We start from the raw sequence: 16,853 nt of genomic DNA, 5'->3' as shown, positions 1-16,853 counted from the left end.
GTGTATCTGTGATAATATTTTTAATCATATTGAATACTTTTTTCCCCCCCTTGCAAGCCCTTTCCTCGGTGTGCAGAGTAGAAGGTATTTCCTTAATGAGCAAGGTTTTTCTTACTGTTCAGCGCAGAGTTCTCAGACCTAGTTTACTGAACGCTCCTCCAACTCTGCTATGGGGATGGAGTTTCTTAATTTCACTTTATGAGTTTTCCTCTGATCTCATTGGTCTGAACCAGTGTCTTTCATTAGTATTGAACCTACTTTTGCAACGTGAGAGGAGGATAGTTTTAGTATCTCTCTCTGTTCTCCTATCATTAAAATAGTTGTTAAAGTCAAAAGTGTCCACTTGCTTTGCCAAACTGAAAGCCAAAGATGGATTTTTTCTGTGCTTGGCATTGGGTAACACAGTACTCAAGCAGAGCTGCAGTTGAATTCAGTTGTTATTTTGAGGGGTCAGCATTTTTGCAAATATCTCTGAGATTGCAGGATGGGTGCCTGGAAAAGTTAGAGCACAGTAACTATTTCTAAACAGTTGGATTTAAGTGACTGGCTTAAAAACAAGCAAACATTAGGTGCAAAATAAGGGGTAAAATCTTTTTCTTCACGTGGAATCTTTTCTTTTTTAAAGCAGATAAGCCATACTGTTTCTTCATGCAGCCTCTTTCCTTGATCACTACACTTGCTGGCACTTGTGACTGAGGCATGTGTTTGCTTCTGTTATGCCTCCTGATTTGCCTGTGACAAGGGAAAAGAACGCTTAATATGCAGAAATTTCAAAAAGGTGCCCTGTATTAGTTTGTCGGGTTTTTTTAGCTAGGTCATATTCATGTGCCTTTTCTCAGGGTGGCAGTCAGTGCAATAGCGTGGCTTCCCATGCATGCAGGATTGGGGGCTGGAACATTCACCCGGGCATGCCCTACTGCCCCTTTTGTCTGTGGTGGACACAGCAGCAGCGATGGGTAGCCATGCTTTCTGTGGGCCTCTGCAGAAATGAGTGGACTTAGATAGGCAGCTGCAGCAAGTGAACGAGGTGGAAGAGGTTTGGCCTTGGAGGGATGGTTCTTGGCGTGGATGTCTGCCCCATGCTGGGGACTTGTCACTGTGTGTAAGGGGGCTGAGGTCCCATCTCTCTGCCTCCTCGTACATGAGAGTCATCTTGCATGTCTGCTCTGAGTCCTGACTGCCATACACATACAGCCCCCTGCATTTCTCACGCCCTGTCTCCAGAGCTCCCCATTTATTGCCAGTTCCAGGTTTCTCCTCTGACTCCTTCTGAAATTCATTCCCTTCCTCAGGCTTGTCTTGCTCGCTATAGACAGCATTCCCCCTTCAGAAATCAGCGTGGAAGTGTTTAAGCATGTAACAAAACAGGAAGAAGAACTGATATGTGAAAAAAACCAACTGATTTGTGGGAAGAATTAGAACAAGGAAAAAATACCTGATGGATTTATCAGTTATAATCTACTAGTTGCAGTAGAGCGAGGCTCTGCTTTGTCTTTTTCCTGAAGCTCTGCAAGATGCTGAATGCACCTGGCAATTGCTTGAGGCAAAGCCAATGTACTGTAGAATTAGACAGAAGCTTTCTTAAGTCTCTCATTGCTGGTATGTGTCTTTTTTTGGTCTTCTGAATTTGTCACAAAAACGAATTTTTCTTATCTACTCTGTGGCTTCATTGGCAGTTTCAGTAACCTTTGGATGTTTGCACATAGGCTTGGTTTCCCAGAAATGAAAGTGAATTTATTTTTTCCAGGACTGACTGTGCCTCTGTCCTTTTAGTTTCACAGAATCTTGAACTCTGTTGTTTCCTACTGTTCGTTCAGCAGCAAGATTTAGTCCCTGTTGCAGTGATTAAAAGATAACTTAAAACATCTTTTCCAGGATCTTAACTGGCCAAGATGCCCATCAGTATTGATGATGTGATGGAGTTGTTCTGCCATCTGTCTCAGAAGAAGGGGATGAAAGCTGCTGTCAAACACTCTGGTCGAGGAGCACTGCTGGCGGGTGCAACAGCATTTATTGGGGGTCTGGTAGGAGGTCCACCTGGAATCGCTGTAGGTAAGTGTGTTTTCCCTTAAGAACAAGAAATACAGTTAAGTCCCGGAGTGAAGAAACTAGGAAGTCTGTGCAGTAGGCATGGGTTGCAGGAAAGGGATGTGCAACGCTGAGATTTCATGTATCTGAGCTTTAACAAGATGCCATTTTATCTGTTGGCTTTTTAGAAATGAGGTGTGCATCAGGAAGGCATATGTCCATGTTTACTTCTAGGGTGATAGTGACCTTGCTGACTTTGAATCCTGTGCTGCAAACGGGAAGCCATCCAGAGGTCTGAGGTTGAGACAGTGGCATCTTTGAGACCCTCTGAACAAGGTGTTAACAAATCGTTTGCTTTTGGTGGGTAGAGCCCTGGTTCCCATCCGCTGAAGTACACCAGTGTCTAAGGTGTGGGGTAAAACGGAGAGCAATCGAATAGGCTGAGCTTGTTAGTGCAGGCTCTGCTCCAGTGCTGCAGCTGGAGGAGAGGGGTGAGGCAGGGGCAAAGGAGCACAAGAGGCGATGGTAGCAGTCGGGGGGGATGTTGATACCTGGTGGCACAGAAGAAAGGACGTTGGGGTTTAAAGGGTGAATAAGTATTCTTAGTCAGCCTTAGCAAGGGACAAGATTGTCTTCCTAATGTTTTTACTAAAAATGATGTTTATTTCTGTATTTTAAAAGTACCTGCTATCTGCTTCTTGGTGAATTTTTTTTTTTTCCTGCTGGAATTCATTATTCCCTGTCACTTTGCTTTTTTTTCCTTGTATGGAAAATTACAGGGAGGCCAGAGTCTAATAGTAAAGAGTTGTCTCTCCTCTGTATCTTTTGAATTAAGAGCTGTCTAGTTTGAAAGCTGCCGTGTCACTGAAGTCCTGTGGGCCTTGATCCTTCCTGCAGGTAGTTCCAGCAATTTCACGGGCTTATTGGTATTGGAGTGAATTGCAATATGCCTGCATGAGGGTTAGCAAGATTGAGTTACAAAAAAATAACCAAATAATATGTAAGGACTGAGAACGGAAAATGCAAAATGATGTTGTATATTTACTCCTGTTACAAGTACAGAGCTTAATTGGTAGCCAAAAATAATATTTTGACAAATGTATGACTGAAGTTATCAGGACCAAAGAAGTGAAGTTAAGGTTTTGTAAGAAATTTGTAAGCTGTAAATCAGAAGTAAAAGTAAAAATGTAAGTGGCTTCGTTCTTCAGTGAGATGATGAGAAACACTGAAGTTATTCTTGAATCTGTTTTCTCATTTTAAGTGTTTAAGCTTTCATAATGTCTCCCAGTCAAGCTCGGTGTTCTTCAGCCACTGATGAAGGCACTGGAACAAATCTACCTCTTACTATATACCAAAAGTATACAATAATAAGTATATGTAATAAGAATAGTAAGTACTAAGTATACCAAAAGCCATGTCCCGATTACAGCGCAAGTAAATCTGAAGACCATCATTCAGCTTTTAAAATTGCAAAGATAAATGATCCTGGGTCTTCAGTGGGTTTTAGGACAGTTACAGGGACATTTGCAAATCAAGTGCACTTTCACTTACGCAAACAGCCTGGATAGGTGTGAGACTGGATAGCAGGGATTGTCCTTATTGCTGCCTTGCACTAAGAATTAAGAGAATTAATTACCGTCCATCTGCAGTGGTCACTGGAGAAACTTGCAGCCTATCGTGCTTTCTAAGGACTGCGTGGTCCGAGAAGAATGGATTGTGGATGTGTTGCTTTGGGGGAAAACGTGTGATCATGTAACAGCTCTTGTCTCAATAGATGAGGAACTTAGACATCAATACTTTTAGTGGCTTTTGCATTAAGTGCCCATAAATCAGATATTGATGTTCTCATAAAAGTTTCTTGAAGATGAATTCGGCCATCATAGGCTTTCAAGTATTTCTGTGGTATCATGGTAAAATTGCCAATGTAGTAAAATGTGCATGTTAAGGAATTTTTGTCTAATGAAAAACTGCATTCTTGTGAGTTCTTAAATGACTTTTTAGGAGCAATTGCTGGAGGTGGGAATTTTGGAGGCAGAGTTGGTTCTGACACCCCTCCATTGTGAGGGTTCTCCTTCCTTCCACCAGGATGTCTGTGCCTCTGGGCAGCCAGCGACAGTCATGTGAATTCCTGTTGAAAAGCACTGTGTTGCACGTTAGACTGGTAACTCTGAAAAAGAACAATTGTGTAGGAGCGTAACACTGGTTTCTCAGCAACAGCCATAATCATGTCAGCTTTAGAGGATCTCTCTGCTGTTATCGTGATGACATGGAACCACTCTACTTACCAGAGTGTTTCTTGACCAGGTGGGGCGGGCGGTGCGGGTGGGGTGTTGATTTTGTAGATGAAAGCATGAATGTGTCTAATCCCATGAAGCTGATGGGTTTGGTCTCTGTGAGCACCTTCTGAGGGGTAGACCTCATGGAGTAGGAGACTGCAATGTGCAGTTCTGGGAATATCTAGTAAGAGATTATGTGTTAATGGCACTGGTAAGGCAATTGTTTGTTGAGCGTTTTCCTTGGGCATGGTTTTATTTAGTAGTACAGCTTATCCTAAAGACACTAGTGCCCTAAGGAGAGTTATTTTGTTTCTGGTTTCTGAAAGCTTGAAGATATTAGCTCTGACTGTGTGAAGAGTTCCTTTGTGATTGCTATGGATGTAAAAAGCATTAAAAATCCTTCTTGGTGCTTTGAACATCATGTATAAATCTAGTTAAAGTAGATACATAGGTAACTCTGCATGGATTTCTAATAAAGGTGGGAACGTTGTTGATGAAGGCTGTGGACAGAATTTCAGGTTTTAACATTAACTGGTGAAGAGTAACATCTCTCTCTCTTTTCTAGGAGGAGCATTTGGTGGATTGCTTGGTGCCTGGATGACTACTGGACAGTTCAAACCGGTCCCTCAGATTTTATTGGAATTGCCTCCTGCTGAGCAGCAGAAACTCTATAATGAAGCCCTCGTTATTCTCAGGCACTTGGACTGGACTGATATTGCTCAGCTGACTGCTTTTGTAATGGGAAATGCTAGTCTGCAGCAGAAGTTGACAGCAGTGCTGATAAATTACCTCTCCAAAGAGCTAAGAGCAAACATACAGTATGGAGAATAAACCTTTCCAGAGCAGGAAATTACAGTGTAATGAATTTTAAACTGACAATTGTGATTCTTCAACAAAGCAATTATTAGTTATCAGTAATAATTATTAATATAGGCAGATCTAAGTATCATTTTGCGTGTTGGGGTTGGGTGTTTTTTGTTTTTTTATTGTAAGAATCATATTGGATTACTGCATTATCCTGACACTGACTTGCCATGTAGTTTTGAATTACTCTGCACTACGACTGAATTCAAAATCACTGAAAGGATTATGCTTCTCTTAACACTAATGTGTCACTAGTTAAAATTGTCAAAGTCATTAAGTTTTGTTTAAGAGATTTAATACTGTTTGTGTAAGTGCTTTAATTTTCTTCTGTGAATGACATATAGGTGCGAAAGGAGCTAGGGCACCTTGAAGAATTTTGCCTACTGTCTGTTTCAGTCCAGCAAAAGAAAGTTAAAAGTACGTATGTTATTCTACTGTGAACTCAAAGATCTCAATCCTTACTTTATTCTTTGTCAAATTTTTATTGTAATTCTTGAGTTATTTATTCCTTTCTTCAAGAAGTGAAGCCAATGCCTAAACAAGATTTAAAGCAACAGATAAACTGTGCACAATTAGTAGTTCCTGGTGTCCTAGAATGGGAGGGCATGGTAAGAATACTCTTTTTAAAAAATTAAAAAATGGGGAGCTGAATCTGCTGTTTTTATACTATTCCTAGGATTAGGGTTGTCGTTTCAGCATTGGTTTCTTGACTGAATCTGAACAGCTGGTCCTCTGTTTTCATTAAAATATGCATAATAAGCATCATTGTGGCCTGTGTTTTGCTTTAAAGTAAATGAACTCTTTAAGAACTGGGTACTGAAATTTGAGGTAGAAGGCAGCCTTGTACTGGACAGCCAGCAGTTGGCAGCAGCAGCGGTGGTGGTGTGGGGTGACATTCTGGCTGCAGTTAACGCTGTAAGCTCCAAATGCAGTTGCTGAATATCCCAGCCAGTTGTTCACCATTTGTTTCAAGGCACTTGTCTTACAAGTTTGTAAGTAGAAAAATGTGCAGGCATGCTTTATTTTGTATGAAAAAACAAGTGAAACAACTCTGATAATTTCATTTTTCCTGTAAAGATTTATCTCTGGGTCTGTGGTGAGGTTTCTAGAGGTTGAGTTTTAAATGGTGAAGCTTTAAACTCAGAAGTTGCTGTTGTATAGATTTGATTAATTTACTCCTGCAGGTACAATTTGCCATTAAAAATTCAGTGTACTTTCCTACCTGGAGTGCAGAGTGGTGATTGTTCTTACCATTTGAAAACACTTTTTCAGTGATGTGAAAGACAGACTGAAGTGAATGGTAGGTGGGCACTCCTTTTCCTGTCCTCTAGAGTTTCATAATGCCAGGCCTGAAATCAATGTTTGTTCAGTTTTGTTGATGGATTACACACACTGCAGTTGGCTTTTTAAGACTTTACATACTCTGTATATCCATTTTAAAATACTATTTTTATGAATGCAGTTACTTTTATTTGCAATTTTCTGGTTATTTCACAAAATAAATTCACTCTTTCCAAAATAACACACTGCTAACAGCAGCAGATGATTGAATGATACAGTAGGATGGAGCTTGCCATCTTACAATCATCTCTTCCAACCCAGACATGAAAGAAGTTCATATCTGATTGTAAAGCAGGCCATAGGAGAGACGATTTCAATTGATTTATAATAGTATCCAGTATTTAAACAGATCATTAACAGATTTCAGAGTGGTTTCAGACATCAATATCATGACTCCCATTTTACAGGTATTCATGAATTTGGGCCCAAATGTTGTTAGTGAATTGATTTTTATCACTCATATCAGTGTAATAGCCATGAATGGAGCTTAGATTATGTGAGTCCTATCCTGTGCTCTCCTTTGTTTCTCTATTTCTTAGGGTATTCTCTCAAATGCTTTTTATTATACCCTTAGAAATGATAAACCAATTAGAACTATGATCTTTCAGCCTTCACTGTCATATGAAGGGGGCATATGTCATACAGATATCAACAGAAATTGGGTCTAAGTAGTTTGGAGTTCTGAATGGATGTGATGGTGGTTTCCCTCCACCCCTTGCTTTGCTCCTGGGCCACTCTACAACCTGAGGAATTCAGTTGCCTGGCAAGCCTTGGCCTTTGAACAAAGAATTTGGCGGTTGAGAGCCCCTTAATCGTACCAAGCACTCTTGCATAGCTGAGGTGGGCAATGGCAGTGATTGTACCAGGAATGTTGTTGCCTGACCAGGGTGAGGAAAGAGAACAGGACTAACTAATCATTTCCTGACAGCCCTGGAACAACCAGTGCCAGTGCTACTGGAGACTTGAGAAATTACCTGTCTGGGTTGTGGCCAGGATGGAAGTTCACTGATGCCTAAAGTCATTTCCCAGCCCTATAAACAGTGGTTCTGAGTGAGGCCTTTTGAGTTCTCCTGGACCGCAGCGAGCTGCAACCAGCATCTCCCTGTGAGTGGGACGCCTCTCAGAGCTCATGAACTCTTAAGTTCGCGGTGAGTTCGGAGGACTGTTGCCAAACAGTGGCGTGGACCTGGGCTGAAACCCCTGCTTTAAGGATCAACGCTTTGTCTGTTGAGAAATGCAAAGGCATTTAACGTATTTCATGGAACTCTGGGGGCCTTTTTAACAGGTACCTTTATGTGTATATATATGTATATATATCTTTCTTTATGTATATCCGCTTAGATGTGTATCTCTTTTACATGTATCTCTTTATATATCTCTGTATCTACATTGGGGGGTGTGTGTAATTAGATAACTTTTAAATTGTGTTGTTAAGCTTTCTTAGGAAATTGTATCATCTAACATTGTGTTTTACCTTAATAGTGAATTTCATATTGCTTCTATTTTACATTAGATTGATTTTTTCTGTAACTTCAGAATGGCAGCAAAATCACATCACCACACGAAAATCCTCTGCACTTAATCCCTTTAGTCCTAAACCGTTGACCAAGTCTGGGACTAGGAGTGGATTCAGCCGCACCTAGACTGCTCTGAGTAGGAGTTTAGAAAGCAAGGGGGTCCACTCTGAAACTCATGACTCAACGGGAGGGTCCCTCTCACTTTCTTTCCCTAATCCACACATAAGCCACACCAACCAGATTCAATTTCCCTGACTCTCAAAATAATTTTCCCCTGATCTATGTGTAAATCATCTAACCCAATTCTAATTTGATTTCTCTTTGTATGCTTTTTCCATGTTGAATAAGCAATAGAGTGGACCTTGCCATCAAATTCTGTTAAGTTGCGCTTTTTACAAATTTACATTAAAATAATTTGCTTCCTAATTACTTCGGTGGTGATTCTTTAAGTGGCCTAAACAACTCATTTGTGACAATGGACCAGCCTAGCTTATGTTTAACCCCACTGCTGCTGAGCTCCCAAGAAACTTTATACTCTGTGCCACAGAGTAGCATGCTCTTGGTCATTATAATAAATTTAACTTCCAGAGGTTTTCAGATGACTGAAGTAGAACACGGAAGAAATAAATTTAATTCTGTTTGTTCTCTGTATCACTATTTAACAGGTTTGATGCTTGTGGAACTTCTTGGAAGGTGGCAAGTACCTATTTTCAAAGTGGTAGCAATAGGTTTGCAGCAAGGTTTGCAGTTTGGTCTGAAACACATTTCACTGCTGGTAATAGCAGAAGAACAGAATCCAACTCAAATGTTCATCTCGGGTGAGTTTGGACATCAAGCTACATTTTCACTGGCAGATGTATTTTTAGTTAAAAATTCCTTTTTTTCGTAGGTGTTTTTTTTAAGCTGTCTGATTTCAAAATAGAAAGTAAGCATGATTATAAGGTGTTATGTTAGCAAAGAGAGGGAATATATATATTTAAAAAAAAAAGCAATCCCGAATTCAAACATAGATTCGTAATTGAGATGTGCCATCTAGTGGCAATTAGGTTATTTCTTCAATGCAGCCTATCAAGGCGGCCTCAATATGTGGATAACAGTTACCTTCTTCCATGAAAAGTAGGGTTAACTTCTTTTTTTGCTCTTAGTCTGTTAAATTCCTGGCTTTAATGGATTTGTATCAGTTTATAAATATCAGCCCAGCTACAGACTAGACTAGAATTCATATACACTCCCTGCTGAAGTTGGTTTTTTGGTGATTATAATGTGAGCTATGACTGCACAAATACTTACTGCAGCTGCATGTCATATTTGATTATAGTGAGAAAATACACAATCAGGCAGAGGAGGGCAATTTCACCCTCATGATTATTAAAGGACAGGTGGATTTTGTGAGCTGAGCAGCAGCCTGTTTGCAGAGACTGACTGCAGTTGAACTGGCAAGCCAGTGGAGAGTAATTCTTTTTTTCTTGGAGAGCTGCATTTCTTTCTTCAGTTTTATCACCTTCAAGTGTGCACCTGTAGCAGCCCTCCCTGCGCCCGCACAACCTTTGCAGTGGTGCTCGGCTCTCGTGTACCCCTTGGCCTGTGTGTAACTGCTGCTCACATGGACCCTTGCAGGACCAAGGAGTATTTGGCTGTGAAAATTCTGTCTTTTCACAGCGCAGACTTCGTAAAGGTCCCGTTCCCAATGGTATTGCAGAGGCTCCCAGACTTGGTCCACTGGAGGAGCATGAGAACTGCTACAGACACCTTGAACTAGGTGGTAGGGACCACCGAGAGAGTTTGCTGCATGACTTTGGGCAGTTGCCCAGCTTCCCCATTCAGCTGCTTTTGTGTGAGGTGGTGATGGCAACACACAGCTAGTGGTGGAGGGCTCTGCGAGGTGATGACAACTGACTGATAGTAACTGTGGTCTGTGATACTATCAGCATTTTGTTACTATTACTTGATTTCTCACCATATCGTTTCCGATAATTCCAGTGGTGCGGTGTGGTGTACTATCCACTGTAGCCCGGTTATAGGCCACCGTGCCTTGGCAGAACTGCTTTCCTCTCTCATAGTTCATGATTTATAGCTCCTACCATATGTGCTTCAGTGCATGGGGCACCAGTGGTGTGGAATGGTGGCAGTTACCTGCTCCCAGTTACACTCTGTTTTAGGGAGAAAGGCTTGTGCTGCAAAGGACTTGGGTGGGCCAGGATAGCTGCTCTTTTGAGGTGAAATTCTCTTTAGCACACACAGCGTAAAGCTACTGAGACCCGCTGTGTCCATGTTTTTTTCAGATGACAGCAATTTGATGATTGCAACCTAACGGTGGTAAGCATGCCTTTTCTCCCTTTTGGTTGGTTTATAGGAAATTGGTGTTATGAAACTCACTGAAAGATCTTATGGAAGGGGAGGGGGATTGTATTATTCAAAGTCATTAAGCAAACTGATTTTACACAGCCATACTCTCATGGCATACCTGCTCAAATGGTCTGACCAGGATTGCTTGTGCACAACATGGAGGACAAATCAAATCCTTGCTTCATTTCCTGGCTTCTTCTTGATTTTCAATGACGAACTAAGTTTTTGGACAAATCCTGTATATCCTTTAGGATATATTTTATATCCTATTGCTGTTGTCTTCCTGGTAGCCTTCCTGGTAGCCCATTAGCCCATTGGGCTATCAGAAGGAGGACTGGCATATATGATTTGCTGCAACCTCCGCCACTGTCCTGCTGTCAGCGCAAGGTCCTCTGTTCAGGAGCCGTGTGTGCTGTGGTCTCACTGGCGTGGAGCCTCCAGGGCTCAACAGCAGCAACACATTCCTCTGCTTGATGAAATGGCAGCCCTCGCTATCCATATAGGCCTCTCTTTTAATTGTTGTTATGGTGCTTTCACACACACATATTTCCAGTCATACAGCATTTATACCAATCTTAATATTTCTGTTAAAAACTATGCAGATTCATGTGGAAATTAAATTTTTCCATGTTTTCCTCACAGTGTCGCAGCAGCTCCAGTAGCGCTCACTAGTGAAATACAGGCAGACTCAAGGCATTTAATCCTGCATAGCTGCAGCGGTAGGACCTGCTGAGCTCAGTCTCCACCAGCAGTTCAGCAGCACCGGTGCAGCCAAAGGATGTAAAAGCAATGCATTTTTTTCCCCAGAGTTAAAGCTTTTATGGAGAAAGCACCAGTTTCTTAGAAAGGCTGTCATTGCTTGACCAGCTGATGTATAACTCCAGACTAATTGAATAGCAGACTTTCAGCTGGGTTGGAAAGCTTTTAAAAAACCAAAGGGCTTTGCATTGAAGTGAACTAAAGCTATTAGCCCCTAATTAGAACATGAAGTTTCATCTTTACTTTTCTAGACATCACAGAAATCTATGTATTTTTCAGGCTGTAAGCCAGAAATCAAACATTCATCATGTAATTGCAGTAAGTGTGTGCTAATACTTCTCATTAAATGTGATTTATGAATTCTAGAAGAGCTGAAGAGGTAAATATATAAAATTATTCTGAAGTCTGCAAAAATGAAGGCATTCATTTCTTTGGATAACTGTTCAGCAGGAAGGATTTAGGCAAACATAAGCGTTACGGCTTTTAACATTCAGTAAAGACACTGCGTTTGAACATCTGTACCTTTGCAATTCCCTCAGAATGGTGTGGTTTCATCTAGTGTCACTGCTGATCTTCCAACAAAGACAGCGCTTCAGCTGTCAGCAGGTACAGCAGCGTGGCTTGGTGGAAAGCCCATTTAGCTGGGACTGGGAAGAGGCATCACCTCTGCTGGCTCTTCTGCTTGTTTGCTGGGTGACCTTGAGTAACTTCTCATCTTGTTCCTGAAGGCATTTTTTGTTAAACACTTTGCAATCTATCCTTAGGAAATGGTGTGTTACAAAAATGTAATAGCACTATTATGCAGCTAACCACTCTCCGATCCTGCAGTCAGGACATGAGCATCAAAGGAGAAATGTAAGAAATGTTAGTAAGAGGCTCACAGCAATGGGGATGAAGAGGAAACTGCTAGGTTGTGAAATGTAGCTACTTACTTTGTTGCAGGGGAATGAAAGATTTACACTGGTCTTTGACCTTAACTAATTATACCCTGCATAGGAGTGTGAAACAGGATGCAAATGTTCTGTATTCCTTATTTCCTGCTCAGCTTCAGTGAGCAGGAGTGATTTAGGGTGAAATTGGATCTTTCCCTGCTCTGGCATGCTGCTTTGGAGCAGAGCACTCCAAGATATTCCCTTGTATGTGTAATCTGAAGACAGCATGAAAGGTTTGTTATTTCTGTATCAGTCAGTAAGATATAATAAATAATCTATGTAATTTGGGGTCAAAACTGATCTAACAAAACAAAAGCTTTGAAGGTCTTATTTTTACTTCACCCTGCTGCAGCTCTCTGAGCAGGTCCATGTGTTGAGATGTTATTACAAATTAATCGGAGAATTACCCAGCTGAGTCAGAATCAGCCCCAGAACACCTACAGAGAGAGGAAGGTTGCTGATGAGAGAGATCATGGAGCCAGGGCAGGGGCGTGTGTAGCCCTGACCATACCTCCCCAAGCACCAGCATTCCGTTGGAGCTGAAGGAGATCTGCGTTTCCTGCTGAAGCGTGTGAGCCTATCCTCGGTGCAGAGTTGTAGGTAAGCATATTCTCCATTCTCCTTATATTTGTATCCATTTCCAACATGATTTTTTGTTCTTGCTTAGCTGACTCTGCCAATGGGTAGTTTTTTGCCCTCTCCCTGGCAGGTAATTCTGTTTGATAGTAATGGAAGCTTTCTGCAAAAACAAAGGCAGGCCAGGGCAGCTCTGAGTTTTAACTGCCATCTGCATTTACTGAAACCTCTCTGGCTCTAAGAATCCTGCTCTTTCAGGCCAGAATGAGGGGGGTGTCTGACTTCTCTACCTTACCCTTCCAGGTCAATTCTAAGCCCTACGTAACCAGATTTTACAAAATCCTAAATTAAAGACTTGCTCCCTTTAGAGCAGCAAAGGACACAAAAGATGCAACAGCTGGGCTTGGGAGAGATGCAGTACAAGAGAAAATGCTTCACATTACTCAAGAAGGCAGGGGACAGGGCAAAACAGTTTACCATTACTGAGTTAAAGCAGAAGATTTGCTGGAGTATCAGTAGGAATCGGCCGCCTGCTCTGTGCCTATCCGTGAGCTAAAGTTCACACAGCAGACTTTTGACCAAACTGCAGTTCATTAATTGCTTATGCAGGAACAAATTCAGTAATAAAATGCTAAATAGGGTGCTGGCGAGGCAGGCTCTTGGATCTGATTTTGTTGGTTTCCATAAAAGGGTCTTGCTTGCTTTTTCCCAGCCATTCTCTCCAGGAATCTGTGTATAAAAATATTTGTTCCATAACCAGAGCAAACAGCCTCCCATCGCCTGGCAGCTGCCTGCATACTTGAGGCTTTCTGCCGTCTCTGAAGTTAAACTCTGCAGGAGCCTGTGCTGCTGCTGAGTCTAATCCTAATTTTGGGCTTTCATGTCCCCAGCCCCGTGGGACTGAGGCTGCTTACAATGGTGGCAGCACAGCCCCTGTGAGTATAGGGCGAAGATTAGCTTTCACCTTGTGCCACTAATGATAAGTACCAATGAGGATAATAAGGAACACTCTTGTAGTGCTTTAGGTCTTCAAAGTGCTCTGCTGATACTAACTAATTAAGCTGCCATGGAGCCTTGTGACAAAGGTACGGATTTCTACTGTGCATAATTTAACTGTACTGTATTGTTTATGCAATAAACCAAAATTGGATGGTGTCTTCAGATAGCAATCAGGAAATCAATAACCAACTATTGGCTGCTTACACCCCAACAACTGAGCCACCTTCAAAACTGCCCTGTGTCTTTTGGTTAGCTTTGGTGCATCTTTGGGAATCTCAAACATTCATGCAAAGCAGCATGATGCCAAGTGTTTAACAAAGCAGCTTTGGTGTTTTGCAGCAGCTCAGTTTCCATCTGTGCATACGGCCTCCACCATCCCCTAACCCTGCCCAGAGGGTGCAGTCCCAGTGCCACTGAGTTAAACCCAGGCACTGCTGTGCTTAACTGAAGAGCCCCAGTTTCTGTGCTGCTAGCACTGTGTTGTACTTACGTATCGTACTGGTGTGTACTGGTCGCAAAGGAAGACAAGGTCACACTGCGTGCATATGCTGTGCTGACATGTCAAGGAACAGAGCAGATACTCTGCTTTAACTGCAAGGTTTCAATGCCTTTCCGGGCAGTGAAGCCATGTGCCCGCAGCACTGCAGCGCCAGCCATTAGCTGCTAGCATCAACGTGAGATTCAGTAGGTCAGTAGAACAGTAGGTCTGTTGGTAAATGCCCCCAGAAGAAAGATAACCCTGACTCTACGGTCACAGCACTGGGCTCCCAGTGACCTGTTTTCTCACAGGAAAGAGCCTGAGGTCACTGGGGACAGATACCTGACAATACAAGCTCAGTGCTCAGCAGCAGGTCAGAAGGCAATGAGCAGGTTAGGATGGATGCGGAAGGAAACCAAGAAGGTGGAAGTAAACGTTGTTACATCACTGAATGAATCCAGGTCGCAGCCATGTGTTGAGTAGTCTGTGCAGTCTGTTCAATCCACTCTGGTTAGTCCTTTTTGAGCCAAAAAGGGCATTGTAGAGTTAGGAAGGATGACAGGGTATGGGAGGGCATCTGTGTAAAGAGAGGTGGGCTAGTTTAAAACTTTTCTGCCTGGAAAAGGCACTAACGGGGAGAGCTTTGGTTGCATCTGTGAACAGCACAGAGGTGAACAGGAGGTGGCACAGAAGGCAGCGTGCACCCACTGCACTGACGGAGGTGAAGGGAAGCATTTGTTCACACAGTGTAATGGGGGATTGTGGAGCTAATTGGCACAGGATGCTCTAACTGCCAAAACAAACGTGTGTTCAGAAGGCGATTAGGCAGGTTGATGGCAGTGAGGACTATTAAACAGACTGGTCCAGAATCAACCATTGCCTCGAGAAGTTTCTCACCACGGGTTGACAAGAGACTAAACCAGTGGAAGTGTTGCTCTATAGGTGCCTCTTACATGCCATCCCTCATGATTTTGGGGTAGGTGAACTCTGTCTCTGGTTTATTAAGATGGCTTTCATATGTTATCCCAAACACATGCAGCACACAATTTCTGCAGTGTTGTGCCAACTTATGTGCTACCACAAGTAAAATACAATCTATGTGCTGCCGAAGCAATAGTGTTCTGAAGAGTGTGGCATGCTTCGTATTGCACAAAAGGGTTTTCCTGTGATAGGGGAAGACCTACCCATTTGCTTATGTGCCTCTTATCCCGCTCAGGAGTGGAGCCTTCCTCCCTGAACACTTTCCCATGTACAAACAGGTGATGAAGCAGAGGTAGCAAACCCTAACCTTTCCTTTCTTGGTTCGTCATCTGCAATCCATTAGTTCCTGTTCTCGAAATTGTAGCATCAGCTTAAAAATGAAACCAAATGTCTTTATTGCTTGCACCAAGCAGAAAAGTCTCCATGCCACCAGAATCCAAATCACTAGATGGTATTTTTAAAGAAGGAAAGCTCCTTTATTCACACCCATGTACATTGGAAGTCATATTAAGATATGGTTGTGCTATTGCTTTGTTTTGCAGAAGGGAAGCTTGTTTTACAGAGGCCTGGGTCATACTCTGATTGAAAAGTTCCTCACGTTTTCTTTTTGCATGTCTGAGTGTTCTCACAGAATATATAAAAAAAAGCTCTTTCTCTTCCCCTATGCTGCTGTTCTTCCTGAATCTGCAGCCAGCCCACCCCCAGCTCACAGAGATACCTGCTGTGCAGGGCTGGTTCAGCTGGGAGGGATGCCCTGCCCACTGTGCTCTGCACTGGGCAGCTCCGGCGAGCCGCGCACTGCAGCATGCTCCCCGCCAGCATGGCTGGCAAGCTGGCCCCAAGAAAACCCAGCCTCTGGAACCACAGGAGACAAATTCTGGTGGGGGAGGAAGGGCAGGGAGGAGAAAGTTCAAGTGCTGCTGGCTGGGAGGCAGAGCTGTACTGGAGATGGATCAGCCTGCTCTGCTCCAAACAGCTGTTAACACCACATCTGGTTCTGGAGCTGCCTGTGAAAGCTTGTGTCTGGGGAGCTGCATCGCTTGTGCTTGGGCAATGACCAGCTCCTCTGCCTGCTTCCAGCACAGGACCCTTCTCCATCTCCCAAGGGGAAGAGGGGGAAGAGGAGCTGCAATCCTGGGGGCTCCCCCCATGCTGCATGGATTGCCCAGATGACTTTCGTGAGTGGTGAGGGTGCTGAAACAAGGGGGAGCTGTGTGGAGGAGTAACCCTATTTTTACCAGTCTGTTTTTAACTTGTAAGGTCTAAACCAACAAAGACATCCTTTAGAATCCCTTTTGTGACATTGCCTTTCGCTGGGCTTTGGCTATGGCATGTTCCTGAGAGGAGGAAGAGAATGCTGGCTGGCGGGAGGGATTCTTTCCTAGTGTTTGCCAGGGTTCTTGCAGCACCGCTGCTCCAGAAAGGGCTGTCTTTGGGCTCCAGGAGCATGCTCTGGGGGGCTGCCCTTGCTCGGGGCCTACACCAGCTGCACTACAGACCCCGTTTTTATGAAGGTAACATACCTCTAACTGCTACATTATAGGGACAGCAGTGCTACTGCTGAAGTCTTGAAATAGCAAAGTGTGACAGTCTCCATTTGTCATCTTCTCCCATTTAACACTGTAGCTCTTTACCAGTGGATTTCGTAGAACCTCTCATCATTCAGGCTGTTTCCTCGCAAGCAGATGGCTGCAGCATGTGACGTCCCAAGTGCCTGTTGGGGCCGAGCATGGATACAGGGGCTCGCTCAGCTTGC

The 16,853-nt window shown here is 43.1% G+C and overlaps 1 protein-coding gene across 1 annotated transcript; it reads left to right on the top strand.

Moving 5' to 3' along the window:
- Positions 1 to 1,892: 1,892 nt before the first annotated feature.
- On the top strand, positions 1,893 to 5,135 carry LOC309409334 (protein C19orf12 homolog; the record flags this gene model as incomplete). The annotated part of the gene is made up of 2 exons (XM_082005469.1): positions 1,893 to 2,052; positions 4,870 to 5,135. 2 exons carry the CDS (start codon positions 1,893 to 1,895, stop codon positions 5,133 to 5,135), a joined length of 426 nt encoding a protein of 141 aa, XP_081861595.1.
- Positions 5,136 to 16,853: the final 11,718 nt, after the last annotated feature.

This window comes from Phaethon aethereus (assembly GCF_964289735.1).
Source record: "Phaethon aethereus genome assembly, chromosome: 13".
NCBI lineage: Eukaryota > Metazoa > Chordata > Aves > Phaethontiformes > Phaethontidae > Phaethon > Phaethon aethereus.
This window is presented reverse-complemented; position numbering and strand designations above follow the sequence as displayed.